The 12,637-nt window shown below is 46.0% G+C and overlaps 1 protein-coding gene across 2 annotated transcripts in view; it reads right to left on the reverse strand.

Moving 5' to 3' along the window:
* The window catches only part of LOC130517076 (mediator of RNA polymerase II transcription subunit 13-like), a 55,300-nt gene that overhangs the window by 37,904 nt on the left and 4,759 nt on the right, over positions 1–12,637 (reverse strand). For both annotated transcript variants that reach the window (XM_057018680.1, XM_057018679.1), the window contains exon 2: positions 3,587–3,824. In XM_057018680.1, the coding sequence (XP_056874660.1) occupies positions 3,587–3,824 (238 nt within the window). The remainder of the gene's footprint in view (positions 1–3,586; positions 3,825–12,637) is intronic.

Consider the following 12,637-nt stretch of genomic DNA (forward strand, 5'->3'; position numbering starts at 1 on the left):
CCAATACCCTCAGCTTTAGAGCCTTACAACAACCACAACACAAATCAGCTTAAGGAGTCAGCAAATATTGCCTCGTCACCTCTGATCAAGTGAGCCGTTTGACATCCCTGAAAAGTGGGTAATCTTTGCCTCTGGAGCGGAGTGCACGCAGCGAATATTCTATCACAGCACAAATATCAAATCAAGCTTTTGTGACTCGATGTGAAAACATGTTCGTCAACGTGTCCCGTGACCAGATTGGGTAATCTGGATGTAATCTGGATGATCTGGATGGTGGCTGAGGCCGTAGTTTGGGTGTGAAACCCAGTGGCATCCACCTTGGGAAACTTTAAATATATCCATAATCCCGTTTGCCGGTTTCCTTGTCAAACAGATCGTTTAGTTTAATGATTTCGACACGTTAACATTGCTTCCTCATTCTTCTTACAATGGAAACCCCCTTTTCTCATGTGGGTCTGTAAAAGTGTGGAGCGCGTTGGGGTAATAATGGGCTTTTCTTAATCATCACGTCCATACGCTTTTGAAAAATTCATCTATTCACTTCTCTGGTCGGAGGATAACGCTGAGCTGTCCAGCCAGCTCATTTAAAAACATGTCAATCCACGCTGCTCCAGCAGCCGCTACGTGCCTGGCAAAATAATTATCGTTATATTCTGTTGATTCACAAAAGCCGGAAGCTTTAGCTCCTCGTCAGATGTGTGGGAATCGGCACCAGCGAAGACCACCGTTAAATCAAAACCCCTCTTAGAAATCACCGCAGTCAAGACGCCGTGAAACAAACGATAAACGTGTGGAAGTGTCGTGATTAACTGTCAATCTGATATGACTAATATCCTCGTTGAAACCAGGGAGGGGGATGGCGTGAGCACCCAGATTATGCCCCAACTCCAACGCTGTAGGTGGTGGCGTGCAGCCTCTCCGCCTGTAGCATCAGGGGTATTTCCAGTTTATCAGTTACATCACAGATCAAACTAAATAAGTCAGGAGGCTGAGAAATGAAGCGGTTTGACAGTTCGGTTAAAGTCGGAGGACGGAACTCGAGTTTTCCCTTCTGATGTCAAGTAACGTCTGGGATCGAAAGACTCCGGGTTTTCTGCGTTTTCCCTCCCTGGGTTTTCCCTGAGTACTGTCGCCCTTCTGTGTGCGTGTGTGTGAGTGAACAGTGTGTGTCCTGCTATGGACTGTGACTTGTCGGGAGTGTATTCCTGCCCAACGATTGATGGGACAGACTCCAGCAGCCTGATTAGGAAAAAAAGGGGGCAGTTAAGCGAACACGGGTGGACGTACGGAGCAGAGTAAAAGTACCACAGCCCCAAACACCCAAGGGAAATGACCCCAGTTTGAATATGTGTACATGTTTGAGATGTTCTGAAAGTGCTGTTAGTGTTCTGTGACATTAGTGGCAGTTTAATCAGTTTAAATTGAGTTATTGTAAGGAGATTAGTAATTTCCCCTCAGAGTCACATGATAAAGATATGTGACAGATGAAGAATGGAGGAAAAATATATATGGACACCCATCGAATTTAATTATTCTTCCCACATTTGAAAATGCATCGCATGATTATTTTAATAAGTTTGGGGGTTTTCAGCCTGTTAAGCATCAAATGACTTTACAAATGAATTTAATCTGTTATGTTTTCTAATATACAGGATTGTCATGGGTTTATGTAAAATGAAAAGCTAAATACAGGAGAATAAATTAAACTACGGTTAAATTAAAACTCAGAAAGACAAAAAAAAATAGCCAACCCAAAATTGTTTCTCAGTATTCTGATATGAAATATTAGAATGTAACAAAATCCAATTAACACAGTCAGTTTTCTAAAAGGAAAGGGCTGAAAGGCAGGTGAGAGAAAGCTAACAATCAACTATTCCCACAGCAGGAATTCTGCTGCAGAATTCTCATAAGACAAAAGGTAAAACAATGATATTCCTGGCTACAACCGACTGTAATTTGGAAGAGATTCAGCCTCATTTCAATAAACAATTAACGACTCCCTCTCACACCCCGAGTGCTACGCGTTTAAAGTCCAATATGAGATGCAAACAGAGACTATTTATATAGACCATCATCATAGTTTCTGCAGCCTGTGTGAGACCACGAAGCAGCCTAATATCAGAATAGCTATCAGACAGGTAAGGATCCTCCTATCACCTCTTTTTCAGAGGATTTCTTCTCCGACTGATGTGTGTAATCATTAGAATCAGTCTGAAGTGGACAGTAAGTCACTTTCAAAAAGGTCAGTTGCTGCAAAATGGCTCCATAAAAGTGACTTTGAATGAAAGATTTATATTTATTTGAAAAGGTTTCATTATTTACTGGCCCAATATTCAATTCTGAAAATCCGCAGGACCATTTTCACGCCTTTTCTCTTCGACTATATTGATTTGAACTGTATAATTATCTGTGTAAACGTGTTGAACAGGACATATCCTAACTATCAGCCATTTCCAGGGTTATGGCAACGAAATCCTTCGACTAGACGTCACAGACTCAGTCTGGTTGGCGTCTAAACCGCTGGAAAATTGAATTAAACAGGTCGGGATTATTATTAACTTTATTAGACCCGAAAAGTCACGTCATCGTTAAAGCTGCAATTAGCCGCTCGAAAGGTGCTGCTCGCGCCGCTCCTCCATCCTCGCAGCGACGCGGCTCCGGGTAGCGTTGTGTTGACGTGGAATCCCTCTGACTGCAAACTGGCGATAACAGGGAAATTACCGCCAGGATATAAACATTGCAGTGGAGTTTAGCAATTAGGCAACAAGATGATGATGATGATGATTGGAGCCCTGGTGTGGAGGTTTAGGGAGCGCAATGACACACACCTGTTTACGCAATCTAAATGAAAATGTGCATCGCGGCTACTGTAAATGACACGTTTGTGCAATCGGAGCAGCAGCATTGGCCTCCGTTAGAAGGAAGGTGCCCAGAAGGCTTCCTCACATCACCTAAACTATAACAGGTAACAGAGGACTGATATTCTCACGATTGTTTCCGCCTCTCCAGCCAATGCTCAGGCTTTCTTTCTGTTCCGCGAGGCCAAACTTGATAGGACCCCGCACCCGTTTCTTCCTCTGCCCGGCCCAGTCAATACGCGGGACTTCTACACACGTGCGCGGTGAGATAATGAAAATGTTTCTATAAATAGGGACAATACTGCTGACAGCAGCGATCTCTCTCCAGTGAGACATCGCCGCGTAACTTTCCCCAACGCAAACACGCACAGACATTCCTATAGTGGCGAGAGCAACGGCCTCCGTTGTGGTCTGCTGCAGACCTGAAGCGGCATGTAAACACCAGTGTTGCAAAGCAAACACGCGAGATACGCCAGGTCCAAATATAGGACGATGTTACGCAACACGGATCGATTTTACACGTCTTGAACAAACAGCACGCTCTTCGCGCTGCAGCGGAGACGCACGAATATACAGAAGAACTGACTGAACAGCCGTCAATGCAGCCTCGTAAAAGTTTATCCGCTGCCCTTACAGCCTAACAACCACGTTGCCTGTGATCATTCGTCAGGCTATAAAACCTAAAAACAACCACAGAACGCTTCAACGTCTGGGAGCGTATTTCTCACTTTTCAGCTCGTGATGGATGACGTCGGCGAGGTTGGGCTCCTCGCCCCACCAGAAGATCCACAGCTCCTTGGCCTCGGGCTTGACCTTGCGGCGCCACACGCAGAGCAGGTTGGCCTGGACGCAGCGCATGAAGCTGCGCAGCACCGGATCATCCTGGGCCGGAGCCGAGATCACCGGTCCGTACTCCCCGCCGCTGCAGAAGCAGTAGCAACGCCATTTAATGCCCGTCAACTCCGCCTGGGAGAGGAAAGAACACAGACATTTGGATTTTCAGACATATGCTAATTTCCAACTGAAGCACCCAACACATATGAACGCGTAAGAGACCTTAATAATAAATCCATAAGTGACAGCAGCTTTGTTGTGTTGCAGCCATTGATTTCTTCCACATAAGAGACATCAGACAAAGCTGGTTCAATCAATAACCACACAGGCCTTCTTTTTTTTATACCTCCCTGATGTGTTGTTTTAATCAGCGCTTACATTCTCCACCATCGGCGCCGTAAACTTACAATAAGTGCGTACGCAAACGCTACAGTAAACGGCTGGGGGGCGACAGCCAGACATGAGGGACGGCTGTGAGCCAAGCACACGGGCGACGCAGGAGGGACGGCGAGAGAAGGACAGAAAAAGTAGCAATGGGGGTCGTCGGCTGGAGCCTGGCCAAGGAAGTGATATCTACTCCATTTAATCTGAGGGGATGATGGGTGTTTATGCTGGGTTGCGGAAGACTTGGAGCCACTCCACCGTGACCGAAGCGCTGTCGCTTCCTAAAGTAAGTGCAGTTCTACAGGTTCACGTGGGTATTTCCTTGTCTCTCCTGAATGGGACGGAGATTTGGCACGGGTCGGGTTGGGGGATGGGGGGTCTCCTGCCGTGACTTCGTGTGACAGTGGTGCCACGAGGGCTGATGCCACGCAGCCATGACCAGCTGAGCGAGCACAGCGCTATTTCTTTTTTTACAGACAGAAACATCTCATGAGCGAGTGCGTGCAGTGTTTTGACCCCCAGGAAATGACTTCAGAGTACCAACAATTACAAGAACCAACCCCCCCTGCCCCCGCCCATAATGATAGTGTGCATAATGGAAGATACAAACATCAACACTGTGATAAACCAGGCCCTAAAATTAGCCGTGACAAGGTCAAGGATGCCGTTTCTCCCAAAGCAAAGAGGAAGACATCTGCTCGCGCTGCCTCGTCACTCCCAGTCAATGTCAAAAGTTCTCCCACTGTTTGACACAGCTGTCTGCTGCCGCTGCCGCTGCCGCCGCCGCCGAGCGCACGGCGCCGAGGAGGAGCGCAGCCATGTCAGAAAGTGTATTCACAACACGGACAGACCACTTGTTTTTTTGTTTTTTTTCCTTTTTTATGACATCATGTGCTCTCTGGTAAGTGGGCTGCCAAAGATCCCCCCAAGAAAGCATTTAGGAGAGGAAAATACCCAAATCCAACTGAGTTCATTTTCAAAATAAAGTCAATGCTGCCATAACAGCGCTGCATTTACCAAGGATTCATTGAATTAACTGCTTTTACACTCTAATCCAATCCATCTAATATATCAGTAATGCATGTTAAAGATGCACAATTAATATGGTTGTTTACTATTGTTTTGGATTACATTTTATTTTGAAATTGTACATCACGTCGGTAAGACCACGTAACCCCCGAAACCACAGGTGCAGAGTGTTTGTCCGCGGTGCGTGAAGTCTTGTCGTGGATTAACCGAGACAGTTGCAGGAAGAGGAACAACTCTGCAGTCACATGCTCCGAGGCAGCTCCAAACACATGCCTGCACGCACGCCCACGCGCGCGCGTGCACACACAACCACAGAGCAGCTGTCGTGACGTGCTGACCAGAAGTGCTCGGAAACACCGACATGCATCAGGAGGCAGACGCGCTTTTCAGATGATGTCCGGCTCTTTTTCAGCGGTGACAGCTAAAATCTGCCTGCCTGTCGGTGGATTTCAGGGGGAAACGCTCTCCAACGCGCATGTGTGCGCCACAGCAAGGAAATGATTACAGTATCATGGTCTATAATCAATATATACGAGCCTTGTTGACCAACTAATTCACTCTTCTTGACGTGAGGCTCAAAAATAAGACAAGAATTTTAAGCAAAATGCCGATATAATCCAATGAAACAGATTAAGAAAATGACTAACAGGGTCTGGATGAGCTGGATTTTGTGTATGTACAATTTACAGCGACATTATGCAATATCATTAATAAGATTTTGATTTATCAGCAGTAAAGGACAGAAATAAGCCAGCAGCAGCAGGCTGTAGAAGCAATGCACTAAGAGGAAATTGCATTTACAATTTAATTAATCTAAGATCATTCTGAGTCCACTGTGTTTGTGGGGCAGAATATTTGTCAGCATAATAAGCAAATACGGGGAGGGGGGGGGGGGGGGGAATGTATCTAGAGCAGCAGCTTTCTGCGCACTAAAGAACAAATCAACATTTATCCTGGGCATCCTCCTCCATCTCTTTTAAAAACTACCACGGGGGTAAGAAGGTGACAAGGTCAGGGGACGAGACAGCAGATTTAGTTCCTCTGTCAATAGAGGCAGCGCTCCTCTAAGCCCCCCCCCCCCCCCCCCCATCTGCGGGTTGGACGGTGCAATTTCTGATTGAGTGCAGGAGCAAAAACAAGAGCTTTTTCCTTCCACGGCGACGGCGGACCGAAGCTCTGACCTTGTTCTCACCTCTATTATCTTTGTTGTCTCCGCTCGCCGTCTCATCTCTCAGAACTCTCTCACTGTCACGGAGGCCTATTGAATACAGCCGTATCTCACGCTCCCCCTCTCATCTTTACTTTTATTCCCCCTCTTTTCTCTCTTATGGTCTAGTAAACAGAGGAAAGATAAGAGCCGGCTCCCCGTGTCCAGGAGATCTACTTTTTTTCTCTGCGCAGACGAGGCGGAAGATGACACGCGTATTCTATTATCGGCCTTCGTTATTATTTCAGACGCTTTTTACATGCTGGGAGATTGTTTTCCGATTATAATTCTTTGAACCGGAGACGAACTGACTCAAAGGAGACGAGGTCAGCCCCGGTGCACAGAAATGACTGGATTAAAAAAATGAAAAAAAGGGAAAGAAAATCAAGGCAGAGCAGAAAACAAGATCCCATTTTCAGGGATTATGTCTCCATATTGCATTTGCTAAAAGAGCCACACATGCAGCGTATATTGTTTAAATGTGAACAATGCAGAGGAAACCGCAGTTACTTAGCCGAGCTTAGAGGAAAGCACACTTGACATGCACTTCACAGGAATGCTTCTGCAGGCTGGAAATATTTTTACTCCTTCTGTTCTTTCTCAATAACTTGAGGGGACCTTTTAAGCGGATCTCTCGAACTTCCCCAACATGCAGCTGCACGCGTGTTTGTGTTGGACGTCCACGTAGGAAAAGGCGCCCACTTCGACGTGTTTACACACTCTTTTTTTTTTCTTTTCTTCCAATCAGGTGGACCTGCCTGGAAAATTAACTCACCGGGGAAGTAAAAGGACAAGTCAGAATGTGTTTTTTTGGGTTAAGCCTTCACTCTATTGCTCCCCATTTGTCGGAACATTTGTGTTAAATGGAGCTGGTGTTCCAACAAAGTAGAAAATGCATGAGTGCAATAGATTGTGAGACATTCTTTTCTGTTTTCTGACAAAATGAGACACTTCAGGCAGTTGAAGGATCTTAATACAGCGCTCCCTCCGACTCTTGCTCGGGTAAAGCTGTTATTCTGCTGGAGTGGCGTGGCTTTCTCCTCAGTGTCAGATCTGTTTACACACCTTGACGGGCTGCCTATAGATGTTCACATTACTTGTGACACCCGTCAGTCTTTAGATGTCTCAACATGCAGCACCTGCATTCAGTATCAGGCAGCAGGCAAAATATCCTGATTACTGGAAGACCTTAATCCTTAAATTGTTAAATAATCTGGGTTTTTTAAAGCAACTTTAAGGTTTGCATTTGCACCAGCCACATTTGCCTCCCTGGGAGGAACAGTCCTTCTCTCCTCTGACTGTGGGTTGATGTTTTATTCGTATCTGATTCACATGTAAATCCATAAAGAAGAGTTTCCTTTTTTTCTTGCAAATCCTGATATTTAAAGGCTGCAATGAGGGAACAAAATGGACGTGTTCTCTCAAGAACTGCGGTTCATTTCATGTGCAATCCTCATTTACATTCAGTATTTACACTGAAAATACCACATCTGTCCTTTAGAGATATATTAAACGACTCTTTATTTGGATTTCATCGTACAGAAGCCAATAAAGTATATGCATGGAATTTAATGTTTTCTTTTATCCCTCAGCAGGTCATTAGGAGGTTCTCAAAACATGATTTGTATTGGTGCTAGCTAAATTCGTGGGTTTTTCCACTCTCGGTGGCCTGCAACCTGCTCTGTTTCGGAACCGAAGCGTTCGCAGTGTTCAGTGTTTCAGCTGATATCTCTGACATCAGCCACAAAGTTTAGTCTCCACACAGCTGCCTTTAAGATGCTGAAAACCTTCACGGCTCGAGCTTGCTGACATGAAAAGACAACATCGGGATTGCTGCTACCGTTGGTTACGTCACAGTTAAACGTGCTGTAAACATTAAACACCTCTCCCGCTGTAGTATTAAACCACATTGTAAGAATGGTGTCAAAACACACACGTGTGATATCTTGAGATTTACAGCTTGTTTTTCCTGGATACTTCGGAGCTGCAGGTGAACGCAGATTAAAGGGATAGGAGATGCCAAAACACAGACAAAGGCAATGGCGCCCGTGTGATTGTGCTGCCAAGTCAGCAGAGCGAGGGCTCGACTGTTGGAGGAACGCATGGCAGGAATCAAAACAGGCGATGACTCCCTCTTCATCAATTAACCCGCTGAAATCAAATTAACCCACTAGGAGTCACACTCCCCTCCGGCATTTTACACCGTAAATGAGGAGCGATGCACGTTGCTGCACCGGCGAGGTGAGCGAGAACGCCGCAAAAGCACCAAACAGGTGTAAAAAGGAGGCCTCGGGGGGGCGCGGACACAAAACAGATGCTTCTCCTTTTGCGTGCTGCCGCCACCTTTACGCGTCTGTGCAAAAACGAGGAGCCGTCATTTGATCTGTGTTCTGCTGGAGCATCCAGCCCTGGGAGGTGAGCAAGCCAAGCGACCTAATTAGAGCACGGAGAGTCCCGGGGGCTGAGTGACGGATAGACCTGCCAATCACGTGGCAGAGAGCCTCCATCAAGCAGCGACTTTTCACCTGACGCGAGAGGAATGAGCAGGGGGAGACCAATAAGGACGGCGAGGCACAGCATTCCGAGGCTGACGAGATTCCCGGCCGTTTGACAAATAAAACAACACAAAGCCGCGGCATCAGCGCCGAGGGAGAAGCTAAAGCGCTGGTCCTGCTTAGCTTAAATTATTAACGTGCAAATAAATAAACCAGTCTCTGCTTTAATAGTGTCTCTGGTGTAACTTAATTAACTGTGACAAGCCCCGGGAAGGGGAAAAATGGGCAAAAGACACAGACAAAGACAGAAAATCTGACTCACAAAGAAGGAAAATCACAAGTAAAAAACAGTTGCTAAGCAACATACAACACACGGTACGTAAGAATTCGGCTAGGTTTTTAATTTTTTTTGAGGTTTCTGTCTCCAGGGCTACAGTGGGACTACAAGATTTCACATTTCTGCTACCCTCGCCTTTAAAAATCACAAAGAAACTGAAAAATCCACACTTGCTTTGCCTCCTTTCAGCTGAAATTCATACACTCAGCTTTGGCAGGCAATATTAGCGAGCACACCGAACATTCATCTGCAAAGTCCTGGATTACCAGAGGCAAAACTTGGCACGGGATTGCTCACCGACTTTCTTTAGAGAAAGAATGAGACAATTCTGTGCAGTAATTGCACAATTAGCACTGCATGGGGGCTTCTGACATGCCTACAAGTAGTTAATAGTCTGATTGTTCCTGAAATTGGGCAAATGGAGTATAAGCACGATGAAATATAACTCAATTCGCTTGTAATTTCCTGCATTGATTCTTTCCACAGGGATGCGGTATTAGATAAAATGACGAGCCAGCATGACTTTTCCTTGTTTCATTACACACACCATGAGCGGCGTGTGTGTGTGTGTGTCAGATAATATAGTCAGATGTGAACAGGTTGTAACCAGTAACTCACCCGTAATATGTGGTGTGTTTACTTAATGGGAGCGGCAGCACAACAGAGCTTTAATGCTATGCTAGATGTTCATTGTAAATGTGCTAAACACACCTGATCCCGTTCCAGTCTTTAACGTCTGGACCACGGCCTGATCATATCTCTCACTAACACCTCCTTCACTCGGCCATGCCCGGTAAATAAACTATCAAACTTTCCGGCTCTCATTTTTACACCGTAAAGTCCATTTACCCCATCAGGCCAGCCGGGACTTTAAATTGAGCTGTGCAAATTCCCATTAGCATCTGAAAAATCATGGGTGTCTCCCTAATTCAAGATGAGAGAGCGCGCTGCTTGGCAGTGCAGGGAGAATCAATGCAGCACAAATGGCTGTGAATCAACAGTCTGCACATAATGTGTTTGTTCTCATCAAGTGCCCCTCTGATTGGTTGCAGATAATCTCTCAATGGAACATGAACACATGATAATTAGAATTTGCAACAGCACAGCAGACATTAATGTTTTCTCTCTGCCTTTGTTTTGTGCACCCTTTAACCTAAGTGTGCTCTAACTGCAATTGAATCCCAGCCAACCATGATATTGGCAAAAGCTGTCTGGCTTGCAGAAAATATTTGCTCAGTTAGCAGGAGGGCAGCGTGTCTCTCCTGGAAGACATTACCTTTGTCAAGGTGTCGGCAGTCAGGTGAAGAGTCTGCGCGTCGATTTCAGCCCGAGAGCAATAAGGTCAGCAGACATAAAGATTATTTAGTTAAGAGGATTTAAAAGGGATGTTTTATATAGACGAAGCTAAAGGAAATTCTCGCTATATAAATATCTGATTCGCTTGAACCTTTTTGGTCTTTATTACCTCCACTAAAGGGCTCGTGAGCTCACCCAATTAAAGGTCCGGTGGGTGAGAGTTGGCAGTGCCGGGCCGTGAGAACACAGACCTCTGGAGCTGAATACCTGTATTCAGCCCTCCCAACCTATGCTGGGAGTGTGGGAGAACCTAGAGTTGCTGCCAGGAAACACAATTCATAACATCTTCCTCTTATCAGAAAGAAAACATGATTTGTTTGATAAGGCGTAAAGGGACTATATAACTATATAGTTGATGTCTAGTAGGGCGATCGAACAACTGATGCTGAAAACAAAAGCAGCTGCTTTAAAAAGACAATATGTGAATATTTCAAACATTCGAGCCATATTTTCTTCAGCCACCCTCGATGGCTACTGTACTACTCTGTCCCACCGATCGGCCGGCCGTCCTGCTCACATCGGGGGAACAACCAGAAGACACCGAGAATAGAAAACAGCTGGCACTGCAGGGCTTACATACTTCAGGCTTAAGCCAATGTGCTCCAAAATACTCCTGCCCATCCTGTCCCATTTCCAGCTCCGAGACCAGCGGTAGCTTCCTCCCGCCCTCCCACCCTTCCTCTGCATGCTTGAACCATTCCTCACCTCTGTGGCCGGGCCCTCACAAGCCTTACTATTCACACCAGATCCACGGCTACAGTCAGGAGGGTGGAAACAGAGGAGATATGTGTAGTAAAACAGAGGGAGGAGGTGAGGAGAAAGCACATCCTCCTCCTCCTCCTCCTCCTCCTCCATTGGCTCTGGCAGAAAACCACCTAAGGAAGCTGGGCGGCCGCATCTGAGAACGTCTCGTTCACACAGGTGGGCCGCAGTCACGTTGGATCCAATTGCGATCACAAAGGATTCCCGCAGCAGCGACAGCGGCAGATTAGTGGGAGGCGCCACACACAGACTGGAGGTGAAGCCGGCGGTAGCTGTCAGAATTGCGAGCGAGCGGAGCCAAAAGCGCAGGTTGGGCGTAGGGGGTGGTGGACTGTTTAGTGAGAAGCAACCAGATGGAGCTGCTCCATAGGGCATACAGAAGACGGGGGGAGTAGGTAGGGGGGGCGGGGTGCCTTGGAAACCAGGACTGACTCTCTCCCTGTGCTGCGAACTTCAATGTCTCTATGATTCATCGCACTATCAACAGTAGATCGCCGTTAATATGTACGCGTCCTTTGAATAAGAGGACTTATACACTTACAGAAAATGTATAGTGATTAATCCCGTGCGGCTCCGCTCGCTGTTGTTCTGACAAGACTCAACAACACAACAACATAATTACTGCATGTCATTCCTATTAAAGCCTGCGACAAAAACGCTAAAAATATCCAACAACACTGTCATTCATGTAGTTTTCTACGTGTACTTCCTGTTAATTACGCAACTCAACCCGGGATTATAAAGTTTAGTTATTCCTTAGGTAAAAATATAGACATAGAGCATCATTATTAGTGCCCTTAATATATAAGCAATTTTTAAACACCAAACACAAGCAACAGGGTAAGAATCTGACTATCGTCTCGGCAACATTGCTCCCAAGTTAATGTCTTATTGCTTAGCAACATGCAGACCAGAGACGATCTACAGCGTCTGTCACCTCTGAATTACAGCGGAGACATTTGTGCTGTGTTACAGCCGTAAACTCTACAGTCAGACGTGCCCGGCAGCACATCAAAGCAGAAGAATGGAATTCTGCACGGCAGCGGGATTTTGCTTTATAGTGATTTACCGATACAATTTTGGGGACCTTCAGGTGGAATTAAGCAAAAAAAAAAGAGGAAAAGAAAGCAACCAGAATGCAGGTTTTGTAGAGATGCATAGTGGCAGCGCGAGTGCCGACACGCAGCCGCGTAAAATAGAAAAACAAACCCCAACTTGAGTGATTGTTTGGCCTCTCTTCATCCGGCCGACACCTATTTTCTCCTCCCTCAGCAGCCTCGCCGCATCCAGCACCATTAATAACAGAGAAATGCAAACAGTCCTTATTAAAAAGGCCCAATCCTTGATTACCCACCTCTTCTTACAAGGTGTGGAC

The sequence above is a fragment of the Takifugu flavidus genome, chromosome 20 (assembly GCF_003711565.1).
Source record: "Takifugu flavidus isolate HTHZ2018 chromosome 20, ASM371156v2, whole genome shotgun sequence".
Taxonomy (NCBI): domain Eukaryota; kingdom Metazoa; phylum Chordata; class Actinopteri; order Tetraodontiformes; family Tetraodontidae; genus Takifugu; species Takifugu flavidus.